This window comes from Rhincodon typus, chromosome 33 (assembly GCF_021869965.1).
Source record: "Rhincodon typus isolate 14 chromosome 33, sRhiTyp1.1, whole genome shotgun sequence".
Classification (NCBI taxonomy): Eukaryota; Metazoa; Chordata; class Chondrichthyes; order Orectolobiformes; family Rhincodontidae; genus Rhincodon; species Rhincodon typus.
In genome coordinates this window covers 23,887,326-23,911,334 of record NC_063364.1, presented here as the reverse complement: position 1 = coordinate 23,911,334, position 24,009 = coordinate 23,887,326, and the positions used below count along the sequence as shown (strand labels likewise).

The 24,009-nt window shown below is 39.9% G+C and overlaps 1 protein-coding gene and 1 pseudogene across 1 annotated transcript; both read left to right on the top strand.

The window, feature by feature from the left end:
- Positions 1-1,247: 1,247 nt before the first annotated feature.
- Positions 1,248-2,140, top strand: LOC109926939 (UDP-glucuronosyltransferase 2A1-like). Its single transcript, XM_048615741.1, is given in 3 exon segments — positions 1,248-1,424; positions 1,557-1,806; positions 1,809-2,140. Coding segments are annotated over 3 exon segments (759 nt in total).
- Positions 2,141-13,829: 11,689 nt separating this feature from the next.
- Positions 13,830-15,434, top strand: LOC109927128 (annotated as a pseudogene).
- The last annotated feature ends 8,575 nt before the right edge of the window (positions 15,435-24,009 follow it).

Sequence of the window (24,009 nt, the reverse complement as noted above, 5' to 3'; positions counted from 1 at the left end):
TTGCCACACTCATTTGTTTAATCTGTAGGTAGCAAGTTCTGAAATACAGCTGTCTGGTGTTCTCCAAGACATCTCACACACATGCGTATTCTAGACTTGTGTATTCTCTTTTACTGATGTGAGACATAGTTTATTATCAAAGTTTGCATGAATTCAATATTCCACACATACTTTTATATTTCTTAGTCCTTTCAATAAACTACAAAAATGCACTCACTTTCCTAATGACTTGCTGTTCTGACATGGTAACCTTTTGTGATTCATGCACCAGAAACCTCAGAACTTCATATTTTGCAATCCTTTTCTACTTTAACAGTACACTGCTTTGCTAGTCTTCCTGCCAAAGTGCAATAGTTCACAATTCCCCCACATTAGACTCCATCCACTAAATTTTTGCATACACAAATCATAAATCCAAATAAGCTTTACTACTGCAATTAAAACTTACAATTACCAATAGCACTTACAGTTGTTAAAAACTAACAAGGTTCAGAACCTAAAGAAGGAAAATACTCACTAAGAAATTTTTATCTTTTTTACTGTGACATGACAATTTGATTTTTCACAAAGTGTGGGTAATTCGCCAGCTCCTGCTGGGCCTGTTCCTCTGATGCTGCTTGGCTTGCTGTGTTCATCCAGCTCTACACCTTGTTATCTGAGCTAATATACTGGTTGTTCCGATTGATGGAAGTCACTGGGTCAATATGAGGGTTCTAATCGAAGAACTGACATTATGTGGGCACAACGTCACTGTGCTTTATTTCCCAGAATCTTTGTACATTAAAGAGAAGCCTGATCTATATCAATCCATTGTGGTAGAAATGAAAGGAAATGCTGGGGAAAATACCAGTGCAGAAGCTATCCAGAATATAATAAAAAACACACTAGAAGCGGAATGGTTATGACTCGTGTTTTTTTGTGAAATGTTGTCTTTTCTGCAGACATCTCATACATGGCTGCAAGAGTTTATTGTTGCAATTTTTGAAAACAAACATTTGTTAAAACAACTTGAAATTACGCACTTTGACTTAGTACTAACTGATCCTGCTTTTCCTACAGGTTCAATGGTGTATAATGTTCGATGGCTCACCACTGGAGAAGCTCATTTTCTAACTGCCCCATCACCGTTGTCTTATGTACCAATCCCTGGCGTAAGATTGTCAGATAAAATGAGTTTTCTTCAAAGAACATAAAATGTGTTTCAAAAACTGTTTCAAACATTCATCACAAATATTGTATTTCTGCCTATGTACAATGATCTCTGCCATCACAATGTAGGCCCAGACACAGATATTGAGACAGTTCTTCTAAGGGCAGATGTGTGGCTGGTGAGAGTAGATTTTATATTTGAATTCCCGAGACCCACCATGCCTAATATTGTTTATATTGGAGGATTTCAGTGCAATCCATCCAAACCTCTGAAGGCAGAGTTTGAAGAGTTTGTTCAGTCCTCAGGGGAACATGGGGTTATTGTCATGTCAATGGGGACCATTGTTGGCTCTTTGCCAATGCATATTACAATGCAAATAGCAGAGGCCTTTGCTCAAGTACCTCAGAAAGTTATCTGGAGACATGATGTAAATATCCCTCCCAACATTGGAAATAATACACTGCTGCCAAAATGGATTCCTCAGAATGACCTGCTAAGGCACCCAAAGACACGAGTCTTTGTTGCTCACAGTGGCACCAATGGAGTTTATGAAGCCATCTATCATGGGGTGCCAGTAGTTGGCATACCTTTGATTTTTGATCAGTTTGATAATTTACTCAGACTTGAAATCCGAGGTGCAGCAAAAGTGATTAACGTGCAACCATGCAGTCAACGGATCTATTGCAGGCACTGAATGAGGTTATACATAACACCTCTTATCGGGAGAATATGCAGAAACTCTCTGCTCTCCACAGAGGCCAACCTGAGACTCCGATGGAGAAAGCTATTTTCTGAATTGAGTATGTTGCTCGACACAAAGGGGCAGCACATTTGCGGTCAGAGTCTTACCGACTCCCCTGGTACGTTTACTATTGTGTAGATGTGATGACCTTCCTGTTGGTTGTGCTACTAACATTTACAATCCTGACAGTTGTATCGATGAAGAAATTTTGGAACATTGTCTCGAAAAGAAAACTAAAATCTCAGTAAGAGATATGTTTTTTGGTCAGAAAGGGGTTTGAATTATTTCGCTTGAGCAATAAACACTTTTAATCCAAGTTCAAATGTGTTCCTGGTGAAATATCATAACTTTTACAAATGGTTTTCATCAAGTAATGTGACATTGGTTATGGTAATGGCTTAATGATTAGTTTCATGATACAACAGTGTAAAAAAAACACAGTGACACCAGCAGATTGGCATATGTGGGAGCTGGCGGGTGCCAGTGTGACAAACAGGGGCCACATCATCAGCAAGTGTTGGCTGCTTGGTGATCTTTGGCTCACAGTTGATGAGCAGGATTCTGAACTGAGGATGTTGTGACACAATGTGGAGGAGGAGAGATATCCGGCCATTATATTTCAGCAGGCTGTCGCTCCCCTTAGATAAAGTAAATTTGGTCCATGTTCAGGCATGTAAGTGTGAATGAGGCAGGCATTGGGATCCAAAATGTAGGTTTGGTGGTGCCTCAGCCTGTCAACAGACACAACGTTCTTGCTCCCGATGTGGATGAAGGCACAGGTCAAAGGGAAGGTAAGTGATGTGACCACAGCACTGTGGCTCAAAGCACCACTCACATGGGGGCAGGTGGGAGAAGAAAAATGTAAGAGGGGGTGGCATGCTGAGGGGAACTGATGCTGTTCTCTGCAGCAAAGACAGAATCCTGAAGCTTTGTTGCCCTCCTGGAGACAAGGTTGAGGACATCACTCTGATTGGAGTGGATCTTGGAATGGGAAAGGAAGCATCCAGTTGTCATGGTTCCTTTTGGTTCTAATGACGTGGTAGGACTAGGAAAGAGATTCTGCTGAGGGATTATCAGGAGCTCGGTACTATGTTCAAAAGCAGAACCATAAGTGTAATAATTTACAGATTAATACCTGAGCCACGTACAAATTGGCATTGGGTAAATAAGATTAGAGAGATAAGATAAAGTCATCATAGGCTTATCAGACTATGGGGCTGCTCCCTCATTCAAGAGAAATAACTGATAATGTTTAATCTGAGGGTCACCATGCCTCAGGCAAGAGGAGAAATTGTGGAAAGTCCTTCATTGAAGCCACACTTGCGTCACTATTGTTAGGCTGACAGTACTGAATGGATACTTTAATGTCTGATCAAAATTAATTCAAGAAGACGTGTCCACTTTAATATGAAGCAAACGTATTCACTTAATCTACTTAATATGTACTGAAGCCATATGCAAGATAATGCGTGGATGAATTAGCTGAAACTGCATAACATACACATATATATTCTAACAGGCGAGTCTCACACTGCCTTCTATCCATCAGGGACTCTGGTGACAGTGGTACTTGGAGCTCTATTGTAGATTCCATGGCGCCGGGCTTGTGAATCCCAGTCCGATGATGAACAATCCAATGAGTGGGACAAAGCCTCTGATATTAATGCTATTCTGAATCTAAGGTTACATGCTGAATCTCCATTTCATAATGACTGCAGCACTTTTGCAACCTTCAAAACAGGCTGAAACACATATCCAGGTGGCCCTATGTAACTGCAAAACAGGACAGTTCTGATAGACTATTCAGTTTCATTGCTCATTGCCATTGAAGGAAAGTGGAAATGCACATGAAAAACTCATTGCCATGAGCAATTAGCCCTTACTGTTCTGGATGAAGGTCTCATTTTTTTTTTTTATTAAACCTCATTTCTAATCAATGTGTTTGGAGTTTTTAGGACAACCCTCTGGAGCAGGTGGGACTTGAAAGTGGCCCTTCCCAGCTAGGGGTAGCAACCCTAACACTACACCACAAGAGCTTTCAGCAATTGCAATTTTGTTGAAGCAATATGTCTATTCAACCTGTTCAAAGATGTTATTACACACCTTTGGAAGAGGTGGGACGTGAACGTGAGCCTATCTACTACAGCATAGGAGCTCAGTTTGAAGGTTGCCACGACAATCACAAACCAGCCATCCATTATTAGAGAGGTAAGTGCATGACTCAAAGATTTGTGAGGGAAACATGGGACCTGACTCATCGGATACTGGCACCAGTATTGGGCTAAGAAAGAGCTGTTCTGTTGGGATGGGCTTCATTTGAACCATGTTGGCACCATAATCCTCACAATTCATATGAGTTGGGTTATAGATAATGCTTTCAATCAATTGGTGGTGGGAGTTTTTGATTGAAGGGAATTTTAAAAGATCAAAAACAAATGAGAGGGTAGAAGTGCATGCTAGTGAAGAGGTGAGTGTAAAGCAGGGGTCAGTTTAACTCAGTTGGTTTGCAAAGCAATGTGATGCCAACCGTATGGGTTCAATTCCTACACTGGTTGAAGTTACCACGAAGGATTCTTCTTTTCAACCTCTCCCCTCACCTGAGGTATTGTGATCCTCTGGTTAAATCACCACCAATCATCTTTCTTTCTCTAATGAGAGAGCAGTCCTAAGGTCTGGTAAGACTATGACAACAAAATCATAGATCACCAAAGTTGATAGGAAGGTGTTGAAACGATATGGAGAAGTGTACAGGAGAAATTAGAAACAGTTTTTATTTATTCATTCACAGGCTGCGGGTGTTGCTGGTCATGCCAACATTTTTTTCCCATCCCTAATTGCCCAGAGATCAGTTAAGAGTGAACCAAATTGCTGTGTGTCTGGAGTCACATGTAGACCCGATCGGGTAAAGAAGGCAATTTCCTTCCCTAAAGAACATTAGTAAAGCAGTCATGTTTTTCCTTACAATAGTTTCAAGGTCATGATTCGACTCTTAATTCCAGACTTTTATTGAACTCAAGTATCAACATCTGCCATGGACATTAGCCTGAGACTCTGGATCAGTACTCTAGTGGAAATACCATTAGGCCATGACCTCCCTGAATAAGTAATAATGATAAGAAATCAAACTTAAGGCTCTATATCTGAATGCACACAACATTCGTACTAAAATAGATAGCACAAATAGAAATTAATGAATATGATTTGTTGGTTACGACAGAAATGTGATTGCAGGATGGCAAAGACTGGGTATAAATATTGAAAGGTTTTTTAGTGTTCTGGAAGGATAGGCAGAAGGGAAAAGGAGCTAGAGTTGTTTTGTTAATAAAGCAAGGTATCAGGATGGGACTGAGTACTGATATATATGAAATAGATTGTGACATGGAGTCAATTTGAGTGGAAATAAGGAATAGCAAGGTGAAGAAGTCATTGGTGAGAGGCATCCATATGCCCCATAAGATTGCCTCACATTAGGATAAAGCATAAATCAGGAAAAACAGAGGTTGGTAAGAAGGCACTACAATTGTCATGAGTGTGATAGATTCATAGAGTTGTACAGCACAGAATGATTTTAATCTTTAAATTTAATTGACTGTACAAATCAGATGGGTAAGGGTAACTTGGATGATAATTTGTGGAGTGCATTAGTGATTGCTTCTTAGAGCAGTACATTGCTGAACCTACCTAGGAACTGGTTACTTTAGATCTATCATGTATAATGAGGTAGGAATAATCTCATAGTTAAGGATTCTGGGGAGGATAGTGATCACAACATGGCAACATTTTAAATACAATTTAAGGCAAAGAAACTCAGGTGTCAAACTTAAATAAGGGTCCTCAACTTAAATAAGAGTAATTTTAGAGGTATAAAGAGAAAGGTTGGCAAAATAGATTAAGGGGAATGTCCGTAGAAGAGCAGTGGCAGATATTTAAGCAGATATTTCATAATGCACAGCAAAAAATGATTTCTGTCAAAATGACTTGATGAGAGGGATGAATCACCCATGGTTAACAAAGGTAGGCAAGGAGTGTATCTAATCAAAAACTAAAGCCTATTGAGCAGCGCAAATTAATGGTAAACCAAAGGATTGGAATTTATTTCAGGACCAGCAGTGTATGACTATAAAGCTACTAAAGACGACGGAAACTGATTATAAAAGTAAATAGTTTTGATTTTTTTGCCAAACAGCAAGGCTTCTACAGGTATACAAAAAGAAATAGTAGGTAGAGAGAGTGTGGGGCCTTTGGAGAATGCAACTAGGGAATTAGTGACGGAGGCCAGAGAAATGGTAGATATTTTAATATATTATTTTGCAATGTAAAAGAGAAGTCATGTTTGCCAAATTTGTTAGCGTTCTTTGAGGATATAAAAAAAATCAGAGTTGACACTGGGATACCGGGAAATGTAATATATTTGGATTTCCAGCAGGCATTCAATAAGGTGCCATATAAAAGGTTATTGCTTAAGATAGGTTCTCATGATATTCAGGTGGATTAGCATGGATGATGACTGTTTAATATTCAGAGGACAGAAAGTTGGGATTCATGGATCTTTTTCAATTTGGAAAGTTTTAACTAGTAGTATTGTCGAGAGGATCTCAATTATTTACTATCTATATTAATGATTTAGAGGGGGGGGCCAGAATGTAGTGTTTCCAAATTTATGATGGTATGAAAATAGGTGGGAGCACATGCTGTGATGGGGACAAATGTAAAATACAATGGCATATAGATAGTTTGAGTGGGCAGGCAAAAACTTGGCAAGTTGAGTTTAATGTAGGACAGTGTGAGTTTTGCACTTTGGTAAGAAAAATCAAAAGACAGGCTATTACTTAAATGAAGAGAGGCTCCAAAAAAAAGACACAGCACTGAAGGATATGAGTGTTATAAAACACATGACATTAGCATGCAGGTGCAGCAAATAATTAAGAAGGCAAATGAAATTTTGGCTTTTATTGTGAGGAGGTTGTTGTTTAAATATAGGGAAGTCTTGCTACAACAGTAGCATATTGGTGAGGCCGCAGCTGGAATACTGTGTACAGTTTTGGTCCCAATATTTTAAAACGGATGTATTAGCATTTGGAGGCAGTTCAAAAGGGATTCACTGAACTGATTCCTGGTATGAAGGGGTTGACTTATCATGAACACTTAAACAGGTTAGGCCTTTATTCATTAAGATTTAGAAGAATGAGGGATGATCTTATTGAAACATACAAGATTCCGAGAGCGCTTGACAGGGTAAATGTTGAGAAGATGTTTCCACTAGTGGAGGAAACTTGAACAATGATACATAGTTACAGAAGAAGTTGGCATTCATATAAAACTGAGATGTGAAGAAATTTTGACCTTCCAGAAGTTAGAGTCATATAGTTGTAGAGTCATACAGCATGGAAACAGATGCTTCAGTCCAATTTGTCCATGCTGGTCAAATTCCAAAACTAAATTAGGCCTATTTGCCTGGATTTGGCCCATATCCCTTTAAACATTTCCTATTCATGCCCTTGTCCAAATGTCTTTTAATTGTTGTAACTGTACCTGCATCTATCACTTCCTCTGGCAGTTCATTCCACATACAGTCCACCGTCTGTGTGAAAAAGGTTGCCCTTAAGATCCCTTTAAAACCTTTCTCCTTTCACCTTAAAAATATGCCCCCTAGTCTTGAACTCCCCCACCCTAGGGAAAAACTCTTTGCCATTCACTTTATATATGCCCCTCATGATTTTATAAACCTCTTTAAGGCTCCTCCTCAACCTCCCATGCTCCAGTTAAAAATATCCCAATCTATCTAGCCTATCCTTATAACTCAAACCCTCCAGTCCTGGCAACATCCTTGTAAATTTTTTCTAAACCGTCTCCAATTTAATAATACATTTCCTATAGTAGGGCAACCAGAACTGTACATACTACTCCAAAACTGGCCTCACCAACATCCTATATAGCCTCAACATGACGTCCGAACTTCTGTATTCAATTGTCTGACCAATGAAGGCAAGTTTCCCAAATGCTTCCTTAACCACCCTGTCTACCTGTGATGCAACTTTCAAAGTATTACGTACCTGAACCCCTAGGTCTCTCTGTTTGACATTACCCAGGGCCCTTTAATTAATCGTATAAGCCCTGCCCTCGTTTGTTATACCAAAGTGCAATATCTTTCATTTATCCAAATTAAACTCCATCTGCAACTCCTCAGCCCATTGAATTGTAGTATCCTGACAGTGCAGATGCAGGCTATTCAGCCCATCATATCTGCACTGACCCTCTGAAGAGCAACCAACCCTGGTTCATCTCACTCCTCTCTCCCCATAACCCTGCATTTACCGCAGCTAACCCACCTAATCTACACATTTATATGCACTACGGGGCAATTTAGCATGGCCAATCCACCCAACCTGCACATTTTTGGGCTGTGGGAGAAAACCGGACTGCTGGAGTAAATCCACACAGACGCAGGGAGAATTTGCAAACTCCACACAGATAGTCAGTTAAGCATAGAATTGAGCCCAAGTCCCTAGCACTGTGAGACAGCAGTGCTAATGACCGAGCTACTGTGCTGCCCATTGGCCTAAATGATCAAGAACACTTTGTATTTTTGGATTTCATTATCCATTATATCACCAATTTTGGTGTCATCTTCAAACTTACTGACCATACTTCCTGAATTCTCACCCAAATAATTTATACAAAAGACAAACAACAATAGATCCAGTACTAATCCCTGTAAAACACCACTGGTCACAGGACTCCAGTCCAAAAAACAAACCTCCCACCCTCTTTGACTGTCAAGCCAATTTTGTATCCAATTGGCAAGCTCTCCCTGAATGCCATGTGATCTAACTTTACTAATCAGACTACCATGCAGAAACTTGTCAAAGGCTTTACTAAAGTCCATGAAAACAACGTCTACTGCTCTACCTTCATCTATCCTTTTGGTCACATCCTCAAAAAAATTCAATCAGGTTTGTGAGACATGATTTCCCATGAATCCCAGAGAGTTGTGGAGTTTAAATCACTGACAATATTTAAAGAAGAGGTAGATAGATTTTTGCAATATCAGGAAGTTGAGGGCTATGAGGAGCTGCACAGAAGAGGAATTGAGGCCTTATGCAGATCAGCTGTAATCATACTGAATTGTGAGGTAGGTTTGTGGGATTGAATGGCCTCTTCTTGCTGCTATTTCTTGTGCACTTATGTTCTTCTCTCAGGTTTCAAATAAAATTATCTCTCAGTCAGGTTTCTTTGACTTACTTGTTAATTATATAACAAAGTCTGTCAAATGATGATGTTAACACGTCATTCTGTAATATGAAAGTATAAATGCTTTTCCTTCTAAATAACCTAAAACACACATGCTCAAGCGCACCAGCTAAAAGTAAAAAAAAAGCAAAGTTGATTTCTCTGTTGGGATTGGTTTTCTGAAAATAAAAACACTTTGGTCAATGGATTTTAGCCCTTGACGATGATAAAGATGGAAAGTTCTGGCACTCCTGGGTAGACCATCAAACATATGCAGTTTTCTCTGAACTCTTGACAGACATAACCTGCTCAGGAAATAAAATATCAAGAAGCTCTTTCTGTTATTCTGCCTGAAGAGCAAATAGGTTTTATCCTGAAATCACACCAAGATAATTTTTTTTTCTCAGAAAGGGAGAGATCAGCTGCATGGCCACTTTCCCTCAGGTTTTTCTTCCAACAGAAGACCAGAATAAACTCCAAGTTAAATTAGTATTCAAAGCAGGATATCTGCAGAAAAACAAGCTGTCATTAGAACTCATGTGATTTCCAGGAAGTTTTGTTTAAGAAAATGTCATATGTCTACAACGAAGTTTCAATTACCCTTCTTAAAGAAAACAATCATGGTATCTTTGCAAACCTTGAAATAGATCCAATTCTTCAAAATGCTTCAGAACTTAAGTTTTCAAATAATATATTAAATATGGCATGTGTTCATACCACAGTAATTGGGGTAACCTGTCTAAATCTGCATTTCATGGACTTAAGGAAGCAGAGAAGACACTCCGTATTTTAGAATTAGAGTTAGAATTAGATTTTATTGTTACTTGTACTCGATTACAGGAATAAGGTGGTGCAGTTAGAAGTGTTTGAAGTCACCATTCTCCAGTGTCATCTTAAAATACAAAATACAAAATCAGAATTTTTAAAAACAGCACGAGAAGAAATAAAAGAAACAATTGAACACTCTGGGTTTGTATTACTTGGAGTATAGAAGAATGAGGGGGGATCTCATTGAAACTTGAAGAATACTGAGAGCATGGATAGAGTGGAAGTGAAGAAGATGTCTCCACTAGTAGGTGGGACTAGGACCTGAGGGCACAGCCTCAGAACAAAGGACAACCCTTTATAACTGAGATGAGGAGGAATTTCGTCAGCCAGAGGGTAGTGAATCTCTGGAACTTAATGTCACAGAAGGTTACGAAGGCAAAGTCATTGAATATATTTAAGAGAAAGATGCATAGGATCTTGATTAGTAAGTGGATCAAAGGAAGTGGGGAGAAGACAGAAGAATGTGGTTGATAAATATATCAGCTATGATCGAATGGCAGGACAGACTCGATGGGCCAAATGGTTTAATTCTGCTCCAATATCTTATATGTTGTTGTTTTATGGTCTAAAAATTGGGCAAAAAGCTTACAAATTTATGCGAGGATTTGAGGATAGTAGAATAAAATTGATCCAAGTGGGATGAGAAATATGACAGCAGTAAATTATGGACATAGACTGGGAAGGAAAAAGGAAAATCAATAATCAAATCCACTACTTGTTATTTTGCTCCACTGGTATTCTCATCTTTATTGAGAAGGTAACAGAGTTCAACCCAGCAATTTGTTGCACACAAACTTGGTTATATTTGGCATCTAAGTGAATATCATACTTCAATGGAAATGTTGTCTCAGGTGGAGTGAGCAGCCAATGATATTGCAGTATTTTGTCTTTACATAAGTCTCAATTCTGGTCAATAAATAACTAATAATTTCATAGTTCTTAGGGCAATAAGGGATCAAAGGATATGGGCTGGAAATGGCAATTGAGTTTTGAGTTGAATGATCAGCCATGATCATAATGAATGGTGGAGCAGGCTTGAAGGGTCTATCCTTATTTCTATTTTCAATGTTACTGTTTCCCTCAGTAGCTTAGATGTTCAGTTTGTGTTTCCTGTTGATTTTTGTTGTAATTATTGATTTTGTATTTGTATTTCCCCAAATCCATATCTATATGTTAACAGTATTCTTGATTGTGGACAGAGAAAGGAAATGGACTGGTTTCAAAACAAAGGATTGCAGACAAGATTACTGCATTTTTAGGAGCACATTATCTGACACTCATTGTAAGTGCTGTGTACACTTCTGTTTGTTTAAGCACCTAGGTCAGGCATGTACTAAGATAGAGGTAAAGCCCCCATTATCAAACAAGACCATAGGTTTGCTCTTTCGTTAGAAAGAGATGACCGGTGGTGTTTTAACTTCAGGTGAGGTGAGAGTCCTTAATGGCAGAGGTGAATGAGTCAAGCTTCCCAAACAAAGGCATGATGAAAGAAATGCTTCCACCAACTCAAAGGCAATTGTTGTGAGTAAGTTTCTTCGGTATCGTGCTTTACTTTTGTCACCATTGAAATAACTCCATAGAAGCTGGTATCCCATCAAGCAGTCCTTGACTTTAATACTGCCTCTTCAGAGTCAGCTCTCAGGGTGTTAATATTTCTGACACTCCACTGTTTATCTGTCAGGCATGGTTTCCTGATCTGAGCAGATTAAGAGACTCAAACAGGGAACTCATATTCTACGAGGTCCAGCTGGTTGACCTCGTCACAATCATTACAGTCTCCAGTGTTCCAGAGTAGCCTTTTGCCATCTGAAGAACAAAGTGTTTCATAACAAAGGCTTCGAATCCAGCACTATGCTCATGATCTGGAGGCCTGAATTGTTACCTGCCTTTATGTGTGCATTAGGGACCTGGACAATGTGCAGTAGACATCTTAAATCCCCAGAGAAATGCTCTTGCAAATTCAATACGAGAATAGAGTCCTAAATCAGTCTCCTCTTTTTATGTCTTGAAGTCTTCAGTCATATTGTCTGCCTTTCCAGATCCTTCCATATTTATTCAGTTGCATCTTTAATGTTTTCTGAGGTGTTATCCTGCTTTTGGAGACTCCTTTTTTCATCTGAGTCCCTTTGATCCTATTTTAACATTAGTTTCTGTCTATGGAGCTTTCTTCCCCAGTTCATGCTGCCTAAACATTGAGATATCAGTCTAGATTCTCTCCGGATTGTGGATGTCTGCACATAGATTAACCCTAAGCCTGATTGCTCTGTATCTCTAAGTAGGGATAATCAAATTGTAATGTATTGCAATATTCATTTATTTATGTCTGTAGGTCGCAGGTTCTGAAATACAGCTCTCTAGTGTTCTCCAAGGTATCTCGCACAACATGCTTATTCTTTTTTATGTGTATTCTTTTTTACTGATGTGAGATATAGTTTATTATCAAGGTTTGCATGAATCCAAAATGCTACATATACTCTTATATTTCTTTCTCCTTTCAATAAACTATGACATTACATTCGCTTTCCTAATCACTAGCTGTACTGTCATAGTAACCTTTTGTGATTCATGCACCAGGGACCTCAGAACTCCAAGTTTTGCAATCCCCAACCACTTTAATCGTACTTTGCTAGTCTTCTTGCCAAAGTTCACAATTCGCCCACACTGCACTTCACCCACTAAATATTTACATACACAAATAATAAATCCTAATAACCTTTAGTACTGCAAGTAAAGTTTACAATTACCAACATCACTTACAGTTGTTAAAAACTAACAAAGTTCAAAAACTAAACAAGCAAAACACACACTAACTAACATTTTCTGAAGAAGGGTCTAGACCTGAAATGCTTTCCTGCTCCTCTGATGCTGCCTGGCCTGCTGTGTTCATCCAGCTCCACACTTTGTTATCACGAAATAATTTTTATCGCTTTTGCTGTGACATGACAATTTGATTTTTCACAGAGTGTGGGTAATTCGCAGATTGAGTGCCCAGCTCTTTTAAACAGCTCTGCGTACTCCATCCACGTTTGAACTGGAAGTATAGGTCACTTCTTCAGTGATTGGCACCTCCTCCCTCACAGCAATGAAATTCCTTGCTCATCAAATTTCCAATCCTACAGTCTGTGTCCAGCTGTACTCAGTGATGAGCAGTTACACTTTATTGCAAAGTGGTTGCAGTGAGTGAAGAAGGCTTGCAATATTAATAATAGACTTTGGAGAGTCCAAAGGTTAGGTGGATTTGACATGGTAAATATGGGGTTATGGGTAAAGGATGGGGTTTCTGGGTCTGGATGGCATGCTCTTTGGAGGGTTGGTATATATGTGATGGGCCAAATGGCTTCTTTCCACAGTGTAGAGATTCTAAAACCACTCCTTCCTACCTAACTAAGAATTGATTTGCTTCAGCAGAAGACAACAACGTTTCACAAGGTTGATTCCTAGGTTGAAAGATTTGACTCATCAGTAAAAAGCTGAGCAGAAGATCCTCATATTATCATCCGAAGCTCAGAAGTTTGAAAGCTAATCTCATTATGAGTATAACATGCTCTGAGGTTTTGTTGGGGAAGAAGCTAAGAGGCTGTTTCCCTACTAGAGAGTCTACAACACAGCATAATCATGTCAGAATAAGAATACAATTCTTCAGAAAGGCATAAATCTTCAGGATTGTCTGCTGTAAAGGACTGTGGGTGTTTAGTAAATTCAAGATGACATCAGTAGATTTTGGGGCACAAAGGGAATTCAGGGAAGGTAAATTTGAGGCAATTCAGCATTATGGAAAGATAGTAGGATCTCAGGTTTGTCTCAGCCTGTTCTTATGTTATTATTGCACACAATCTTATGTTACACGTCATTTCTCTTCAATTTTCCAACAGGATCCAGATGCTATTTGCTCACAATATGCATTGTCTTGTTTGGAAAAGTAGGTTCCACACTGCATATGCTCTCTGTATTTTCTTCATCCTATCTTTCTCAATTACCCAAGGAGCTAATATACTGGTTGTTCCGATTGATGGAAGTCACTGGGTCAATATGAGGATTCTAATTGAAGGTCTGACACCACGTGGGCACAATATCACTGTTCTTTATTTCCCAGCATCTTTGTACATTAAAGAGAAGCCTGATCTATATCAATCCATTGTGGTTGAAATGCAAGGAAATGCTAGGGAAAATACCAGTGCAGAAACTATCCAGAATTTCATAAAAAACGCACTAGAAGCTTTACAGAATGGTTAAGACTCTTATGCATTTCATAATGAAATTATGTCTTTTCTGTGGAACTGTCACAATTGGACATGAGAGTTTATTGTTGCAATTTTTGAAAACAAACATTTGTTAAAACAACTTGAAATTGCGCACTTTGACTTAGTACTAACCGATCCTGCTTTTCCTACACGTTCAATGGTGGCTTATTATTTAAAACTCCCCGCGGTGTACAATGTTCGATGGCTCACCACTGGAGAAGCTCATTTTTTAACTGCCCCATCATCGCTGTCTTATGTACCAACCCCTGGCCTAAGATTTTCAGATAAAATGAGTTTTCTTCAAAGAACACAAAATGTATGTCAAAACCTGCTTCAATCACTCATCTCAAACATTGCATTTCAGCCTATGTATAATGATCTCTGCCATCGCTATCTGGGCCCAGATACAGATATTGAGACTGTTCTCCTGAGGGCAGATGTGTGGCTGATGAGAGTAGATTTTATATTTGAATTCCCGAGACCCACCATGCCAAATATTGTTTATATTGGAGGATTCCAGTGTAAACCATCCAAACCTCTGGAGGCAGAGTTTGAAGAGTTTGTTCAGTCCTCAGGGGAACATGGGATTATTGTCATGTCAATGGGAACCATTGTCAACTCTTTGCCAATGCATATTACAATGAAAATAGCAGAGGCCTTTGCTCAAGTACCTCAGAAAGTTATCTGGAGACATGATGGAAATATCCCCCCCAACATTGGAAATAATATGCTACTGGCAAAATGGATCCCTCAGAATGACCTGCTCGGGCACGCAAAGACACGAGTCTTTGTTGCCCACGGTGGCATCAATGGAGGTTATGAAGCCATCTATCATGGGGTGCCAGTAGTTGGCGTACCTCTGCTTTTTGACCAGTTTGTCAATCTATTTAGACTTGAAATCTGAGGTGCAGCAAAAGTGATTAACATTGCAACCATGCAGTCAATGGATCTATATACATAAGTTATACATAACACCTCTTATCGGGAAAAACTCTGTGCTCTCCACAGAGACCAACCTGAGACTCCGATGGAGAGAGGTATTTTCTGGATTGAGTATGTTGCTCGACACAAAGGGGCAGCACATTTGCGCTCAGAGTCTTACCGACTCCCCTGGTACGTTTACTATTGTGTAGATGTGATGATCTTTCTGTTGTCACTGTTCCTCATAGTTACAGCACTGACAGTCCTACTATTGAAAAAGCTTTGCAACATTTCTTGGATTAAAAAGCAAAAAACTCATTAAGATTTATACTTTGGCTGGGAAAAGAATTCTGTGTATTATTTCACATTGATAATAAAATCCTTTATTCCAGTATCTAATGCATTTATTTTTAACTCTGAAAAATATTAAATGCATAATTTGATCAGATATCACTGGAATAGCATGTTAGTCAATGCTTGCCAGTATGAGCAGGTAAGAAGGGTGAAATTCTATTTGTGTGTCAAATTTAAAGGGAAGATAAACATGTTTTGGAAGTACTGTTCATAACAAATCAACACAGTTGACTCATGTCGATTTTGCCTGCAGTAATATATTTTGCCTACTTATGTTATCCCTCATAATATAAGAAATGAACTATGGATAATGTGATAATGGAGAATCCAGCAGACATTTACTACAACTCCTTAATATATAGAAATAGCACATCCATGGGCATCAGCGTCTGGTTCCTATTAACTATTTGGTTATTAACAGCAGATTGCTTTCAAGAGATTGTCATACCACAAGAGATCTCAGGAAAGATTGGGTCTGTGACCTTTACACCCTCAGGTCACATGTTATGTCACAGTGTTGATCATGAGCATGGCTCTTAAAGGTATGCTGATCATGAGCCAATAACACCACACAATGTGTAGTTGAGAACTTAAAAAAATTTGTGAGGCTTCTGAGGTTCACTAGTAAAGATTCCCATTTAACTCCAGTCATCACATCCACTCTTTCATGTCTAAGGATTGCCAGCTCTTTGTGTACGTCAGTATGTTTGATGCTTCTCCTGCACTCTCCATTTGTGTGGGTCACGCCCTGACTATTGAAAGTAAGATTTTCTGTAGTGAGCTTCAACAGGCACCAGGCATAAATAGCTGGATCCAATTGCACTACTGTGAACTCCATACAATGCCTCATCATTATATACAAAAAATGGCATCAAGTTTTATGAAGTGTTGGGTGATATAATTCTACTGAAATCCGGGAAGAGTGAAGGTGACCATTATAAGAATAATGTGATCTTACAAAATATTGTTGTGAAGACAAAGACTATTCTACACTTAGGATTCATTTCTCATTATTGGAGTAAGATAGCCCTTGTCAATGCTAAATGAAGAATCATATTTCTAAACCCACAATAACAATGTCATCGCACCAACGGATTTCAACCTGCTGTTAATGAAACAATCAAACTGTTAGTGAAGAATTCATTATTCTCACAGCCACTTATTTTATTACCTAGGATGTAGATTATCAGGCTCTGAAGATTTGTCAACTTTCCATCCCATGAATTCATCAATGCTATTTATTTTACTAATATTAATTTTGTTCATTTCGCTATTTATGTCTTCTTCCCTGAAGGCAGATTTAAAATGTCTGCTTAATTACTCTGTCATTTACTTGTGTCCATTCTGAATTCTACCACCCCAGACTATAAAAGACCAACATTTGTCTTAATTTTTTTAAATTTTACACTGATAGAAGCTTTTACAGTCCACAGTAATGTTCCCTGGAAAGTTTGCGTATCTCCTCTTTGGATCTAATACTAACTTTAATTTCTTTTGTTAACTAAGGTTGGACTACTTTTCTTGTTATGCTTTGTGTACCAGAAAGAAATTATTTTTATTATTCGAATACTTGCATTCATTCCTCATAAATTAGCAAACAGTTATCCACCTTCAAGCTTTTCAATGGTCCAATTTATTACAGGGAACTCATGCCTCACGCCTTTGTAGTTTATTTTGTTTTAGATTTAGGATCCTAGCATGTATTCCAATGAAAAATGTTATTATGTTATGGTTACTCCTCTCTAAAGGACCTCTACAATTTTATAGATTAATCCCTTCTCACTGCACAATGGATAGCATGTTTCTTGGTTCATTTCTCAACATACTGTTCTCGAAAGCCATCTTGTGCACACTCCAGGAATTCATCCACCAACATGCTATAATATAGTTAATTCACATTACATATAAGTGCTGTCGTGACCTTGTTACATGCATTTCTAATTTATTGTTTAATACCATCCCCTATCCTCCACCTTATCACTACCTTGTGGAGGCTGTATAGATAACACGCAATAATGCTTCCACCTCTTATTGCCTCTCAGCTCCATCTATGAAGATTGTATATCTAAATTTTCTGAGCCAAAATCTTTTCTCGCTATTGCACGGATTTATTTTCAACACGACCTTCTCTCCCTTTCTTTTTTGTCTGTCCTTTCTAAATATTGAATGCCTGCTTAGCATTTTCACTCTATCTGGTAGATTCCTGGCCCACAAACTGCAATTCAGTCAGGATAGGTAACAGCACCTCCTCCACGACAATCCTTAACACTGGTGCCCTGCAAGGCTGCATACTCAGCCCTTTACTGTACTCCCTGTACACTCATAATTGTGCGACCAAATTTTGTCTGAACTCCGTTGATAAGTTCGCTGATGTCACCACAGTTGTAGGCCGGATATCAAATAATGAAGAGACAGAATACAGGAAAGAGATAGACTGCTTGGTGGTGCGGTATAAACATAACAATCTCTCCCTTAACGTCAGTGAAATTAAACAGCTGATCATCAACTTCAGGAAGCAAGGAGAAGGGCACGTCCCTATCTACATCATTGGAGCTGAGGTGGAGATGTTCGAGATCGTCATGTTTCTCAGAGTGATGATCATAAACAATCTGTCCAGGACCACCCATGTTGATGCAACAGTCAAGAAGGCACAACAATGCCTCTTCTTCCTCTGGGTGGCTAAGGAAATTCAGCATTTCCACAAGGACTCTCACCAACTTTTATAGATGCACCGTAGAAAGCATTCTATCTGGATGCATTACGGATTGGTACGGCAACTGCTCTGCCCAGAACTGTAAGACACTGCAGAGAGTTGTGAACACAGCCCAGTCCATCACGCAAACCAACCTTCCATCCATTGACTCCATCTAAACTTCTCACTGCCTTGGAAAGGCAGCCAACATCATCTGGCAAAAGTTACAAAAGCTTAAGCACATATGCCAACAGGTTCAAGAACTGCTTGTTGTTAGACTTGTGAATGGACCTCTCAAATTTCAAATCCAATGTTGATCTAGCTTTTCGTGCACATTCTTTGCAGCTGTAACTTTGTATGCATCGCTGTTCTAGCATCCTATGATCTTTGAATGGTATGATCTGCCTGTACTGCATGAAAAACAAAACTGTTCACTGTACCTAGGTACATGTGAGAATAATAAATAAAATCAAATCAAAAAATGAAATCATCCATTCATTTCTGCCTGTATATTCACTACTTGTAGTGTGACCACCTCATTGTACATGCTAGCCATGAAGATCTCAGCCCATGAAGACACTCAAGAGTGACTCCAGTCACTGCTCCAAATCCAAAACATGAATTTCAAATACCAGCAACTGGCGAAACTTCCTGCACATGTAGTCAGCCTGGGCACTGGAAGCATTCCTGACTTCCCACATCATACAGGAGGAGCATTCCACCTGACCAAACTGCCCTGCCATGATTTACCCTTAAATTACTTCTTTTACATTTACTTTCTCTAGTTTAAAAATAGCAAATGTACACAAGGGCCATTTTTTATGTACGATAATCATTACTTAATCTAAATTAAAGATGAATTTTTACGTTAAAGATTGCACTGTAGAAATACTTACCCATGTACAGCTGATTACTAGCCTGAGGATGCTCTGCTTTTTTGCTCCTCAACCAGTGAACTTGTGGTTTTCCTATCACATCACATTATTTTTTTCCAAAATCAGGCTGCTCTTGCGATAAGGTGTCTACCTCAATTCTGGTTCCTTTTGTTCACATTCATTAACCATCAAGACAACAGATCCAGTTTTGTTTCAGCAGAAACTATTTTCTTTCAGGATAAAACACATTTCTAAATTTGCTGCGGTTAAGTGAAAAAAAGGCTGATGTGTACTTTTAAGGTGAGACGCAGTGCTGAGCACAACAGAAAGATAACACTCTAGTATCCTGTTACTAATCCCTTGCAGCTGCAAAGTCAAGGAACATTTTTAGTTAAATGTATATTAAAACCATGGAACAGTGCATTTTGTTGCAAAGTTGGATAGAGTATTTTTGGATTGGAAGGCAGGACATTAGAATTTGATGTTTACAAAATTATAGAGGGAAGAGTCCGTGGTCCTTTAAAAATGATGTGTTTTTTCTGTGCGTTAGAGATTCAAAACAAAATGTCTATGGGCAGCTTGTGGGTTGCAGGTATACAGAGAGGCCCTGAATTGAAACATTTGTACCAAAAAGCTGTTTGGTTAGCAACCCAGGCAGCAGTTTTGTTTTATTATAGGGCAACCAGTTTGAATATCAGGCAATTAATTTAAACCAGGCACCTAGAGACTGAAAACCAATTAAATTTAAATCTGATGGTTTTGACAACCTAGGACCAATTCTATTGTAAGAAATTGATATGTCATCAAGAGTAAAAAAGAAGGTATTTGAAAATCAGGGTGAGAGCAACTTCCATCTGATAGAATTAACAACCATCAGCTCTAAAGAGAAAATCACTGGCTCTGACAGAATGTGCTAATCTCTCAGCATAACCATTATCTAAATAAAGGCACAGCAGCACTCTTAGCTAATATTCCTGACATAAGAATTCAAAGGACAAGGCGTTCCTGACTGAAGATTAGTGGAGAAGATGCAGAACATTATCTCTCTGCCTCAATTAATTGTTATATAGGTCATCCCTTCACTTGCTGTTCAGCTGTTGATACTTTACTCACACTGTCTGACACTTTTGATCACCTGCAGAGACTTATTATTCAGCCTGTGGACTCTCTGTTCACACCATTTGTATGATGTTTTGATCTCTCTGCCTATAAATTCTGTGCCTGTGTGCTTCCCTCCACTCCACCTGACAAAGGAGCAGCGCTCCGAAAGCTTGTGATTTCAAATAAACCTGTTGGACTGTGATCTGGTGTTGTGTGACTTCTGATCTTGTCCGTCCCAGAGAATATCCGGACCAAGAAGCAGGAAACCTTGGGAGCAGGAAGAACAGCCTCAACTCCAGTTTGAGCAGCTGTAATCAGGGCATTATACACTTTGTTACATCTTGTGCTCCCAAAGCAGATTTTAAATGGCTATGCCAAAACTCTATTTAAGAACTATAAGGTTACTTGGGATATTAGAGGGAAAGACTGATTTCGTAAAGTATGTATATGTTTCAACAATAATAAACCATATTTCATGGTAAACTATGGTCTCATTATTAGTGTAAAACAAGTCCCACTAAGTAAACAAGTAGATCAGAACATACAAAAATAAAGTTTACCTTTTGGCGCCAATGTGAGGCCTCAATTAAAAGTGGTTTAACATTCCAAGAATGAACCATAAGCCTGGGGTTTTGTTTTGTTTTGTTTTTTATTTTTCTAGGTTGTTTCCTCTTGAGCCGATTATTAAGAGGGCAGCTACCCAACACGAAGGCCAAGAACAAAAGGGAATGAATGAGAACCTATAATCAGGGTATAAGCCGATGTTCTGAAGAGTTGAACACGTGGTAGATGTTGAGAAAAGGTGTGGGAAACTCTAGAGTCAAGCCACGAGAAGGCTAAGACCTATCTCCTGGCAGTGTCAGAAGGGTCAAATGTACTTTGCTTGTTATGCCTCAGACTTAGAGGGACTGGAACAGGAATTGAGTGAAAGCTGAACCCCAAACTCAGTCAGCTCACTTATCCTTGACAAGCAAGAGAGAGTGGCAAGCAGTCAGAGATTGGGTCAGGGACTCGGTATAAAAGAAGTCGGGTACAGAGTCAGAGACCTGTAGCTCGTCAAGGAGCCAGAAATTGGGTCAGGGACCCAAATTAAAAGAAGAGCAATAGTTATTCCATTGTCAGATTCACAGAGTAAAAGCACTGAGGTCAAACACCTATCTGGGTATTAAATTGGTCAAAGTATCTGTTTTGAAATAATGGCACCTAAAGGACATGGTTGATTCACAAGCTCGCTGTGAAACAGTGGGGTTCCTGGGGGATCAGTTCTACACGTTCCCTCGAGGGTCCAGGGACCAGGGATAAGTTGTAGGGGAAAGCACCAAAGGTAAAGGAAAGGCTGGAGTGAGAAAGGAGATTGCAATAGCAAGCGCTTTAACTGTAATTGAGCTTGCGTCAGGCTGTCAGAATCCTGCAGAGGGAGAAAGTTGCAGCTGACAGTAACATGAAGAATTGAGCAAAAAGGTAGAGGAGAAATGGGTACAGTGTAGAGAATATGTTACCTGGTTGGAGGATCACAAAATATGATAGACAACTTGGGTTATCAGAAAGAAAGTATAGGATTATTAAGATGGCAGGACCAGCAGCAAATCACGCAACCGTAAGATCAGTGGAAACATCTACAGTGCGGGATACGAGCAGTATACCAGCTGGCCAATATGACACAGCAAGGAAAAGCTGTAGACCATACAAATGCTTAAGGGAGATTGTGCAATTAAAAGCACAGCCAGAAACAAAGCGAGGCATAGTTTATGCGTTTTTGGACAAAAATGGTGAGAATGAGCCTGATTGAGGTGCAGTCTGGCAGTACAGGCGAGAATGAGGTCACGGAGATGGGTATGAGTCACTAGATATATCTCCAACATATGAATCCAACATCTCATCCACACACTCTGAAAAGTGCACTGTCCCCAATAAACTTGCCAATGAACCCCATAGTTACCATGAGATCCAGCACCAGAAGGGAATACTGAAAATTTCCACAATCCCTTCAGTACAGCATGTCCTTTAATCTCAGCCATGCTGAGGGACATGCTGAAAGAGCAGGCGCCTTTTAGACCAGATGATTGAGTAGAAGAATTTTTCCACCGACTACACCAGATCTAGCTACAACAGGGGTTGGGTAATTAGGATAATTGTATTGCTAGCCTGTGTCAGTAGTGTCAGATCAGCTCTTCCTCTGGAGACTCAAACACTGGGAAAGGAAATTTAGAGGATCTGAAAATGGCCATTAAGGATACAGTGGGGTACAATGGCAGTAATCCAGCTGAGGATCTTCACAAAACTGAAAGAGGAAGGCAGAACACCTTACAGCCTTTGCAGCTTGTTTATTTGCTGTTTCCAATGCTCTCAATGGGCCAGGACTTGAACGGGAGAACCTAGAGGGAAGGAAATCCATTTGATTCAGAAACCTGATTTCCCATAGCACACCACAGGCTCAGGCAGCGTGGTGCCATTTTGATTCCAATGATAATGCTCATATAGAAGCATAGCTCCTATGTTGGATGGCTAGGAGATGGGAAAGGGAATTGCAGAAGACATCAAAAAGAAAAGAAACCCCACAGATGGCCCCAAAAGCCTGGAATGAGGGGCAGAGCAGAGGAAGAAGTCCATCCCAAGCAGCTCAGGGCTATGTAGAATGAGGGACAGGTCGAGGTGATAATTCCTGCTTCATATGTGGCCAGGAAGGACACTTTGCCTGGGAGTGCCCTGAATGGGGCTCCCACCCTGGATGTTGGTACTGCCCCCCTCTGCGCCTAGAAGGACCAGACAGGCGAGGGCTCTTTAACATAGTTCATATGGAATCTGGAAACCCAGACTCTAAGCCAGCCTCATGAATGGTCAATTTTGGCACCAAGAGCCTTAATGGGTCCTTTTAAACTGAAATTGAAAGGGGGCAGTGATATTGATAGGGAGATTCTTAACATTGACAGGGTCGACAATTCCAAAAGATTTTATAGATGGTGCCTCTTCTGTAATAGGAAGCCAACAGTATACAGGGTTTGGTGTTCATATGCAGGACCCTGACCCTGACCCTGACCCTGACCCTACCTGCAAATATGGGGGCACAAGGTGCAGAACTGGCAGCTGTAGACTTTGTGGTAAAGCAACCTGATGTTTTTTGGGAAAAAGACTGTGATTAGTTCAGACAGTGTACTTAAAGCAGCTACTCGCAGCAAAGACATTCTAGGAGAAGTTACAGCCCACCCAGAAATAAAAAAAAACAGATGTACTGGCTAGGGAAAGGGCACATAATGAGATGACTTTGCACAAAATGACAGGACAGACAGAAGAGGTTCAACCTGCCAAGGCCATGAAAGATTGAGGGCCCAGTATTGTGGTAGCACATTGATTGGGGAAGGCAAGACAAACTCAGAGGTTTCTGTGGGACAAATTGGGGCGGCATGGTGGCTCAGTGGTTAGCACTACTGCCTCACAGCGCCAGGGACCTGGGCTCGATTCCACCCTCGGGCAACTGTCTGTGTGGAGTTTGCACATTCTCCTTGTGTCTGTGCGGGTTTCCTCCGGGAGCTCTGGTTTCCTCCCACAGTCCCAAGATGTGCAGGCTAGGGTGGATTGCCCATGTTAAATTGCCAGTAGTGTTCAGGGATGTGTAGATTAGGTGGGGTGGGTCTGGATGGGATGCTTTGTGGTTCGGTATGGACTTGTTGGCCCAAAGGGCCTGTTTCCACACTGTAGGGATTCTATTAAAAAAAATGCAAGAAACCCAGAGACTGTAAAGTGAGGGAGATGGTGATGCTCAGAATGTTCCAACCCAGAACCTTCCTGTCCCCATGATGTGCTGGGCACTACCCGATCATTGAAAAATTGAGCCCTTCAGTTTACAAACTATGGCTGGAAATAGGCAGATAGGGATG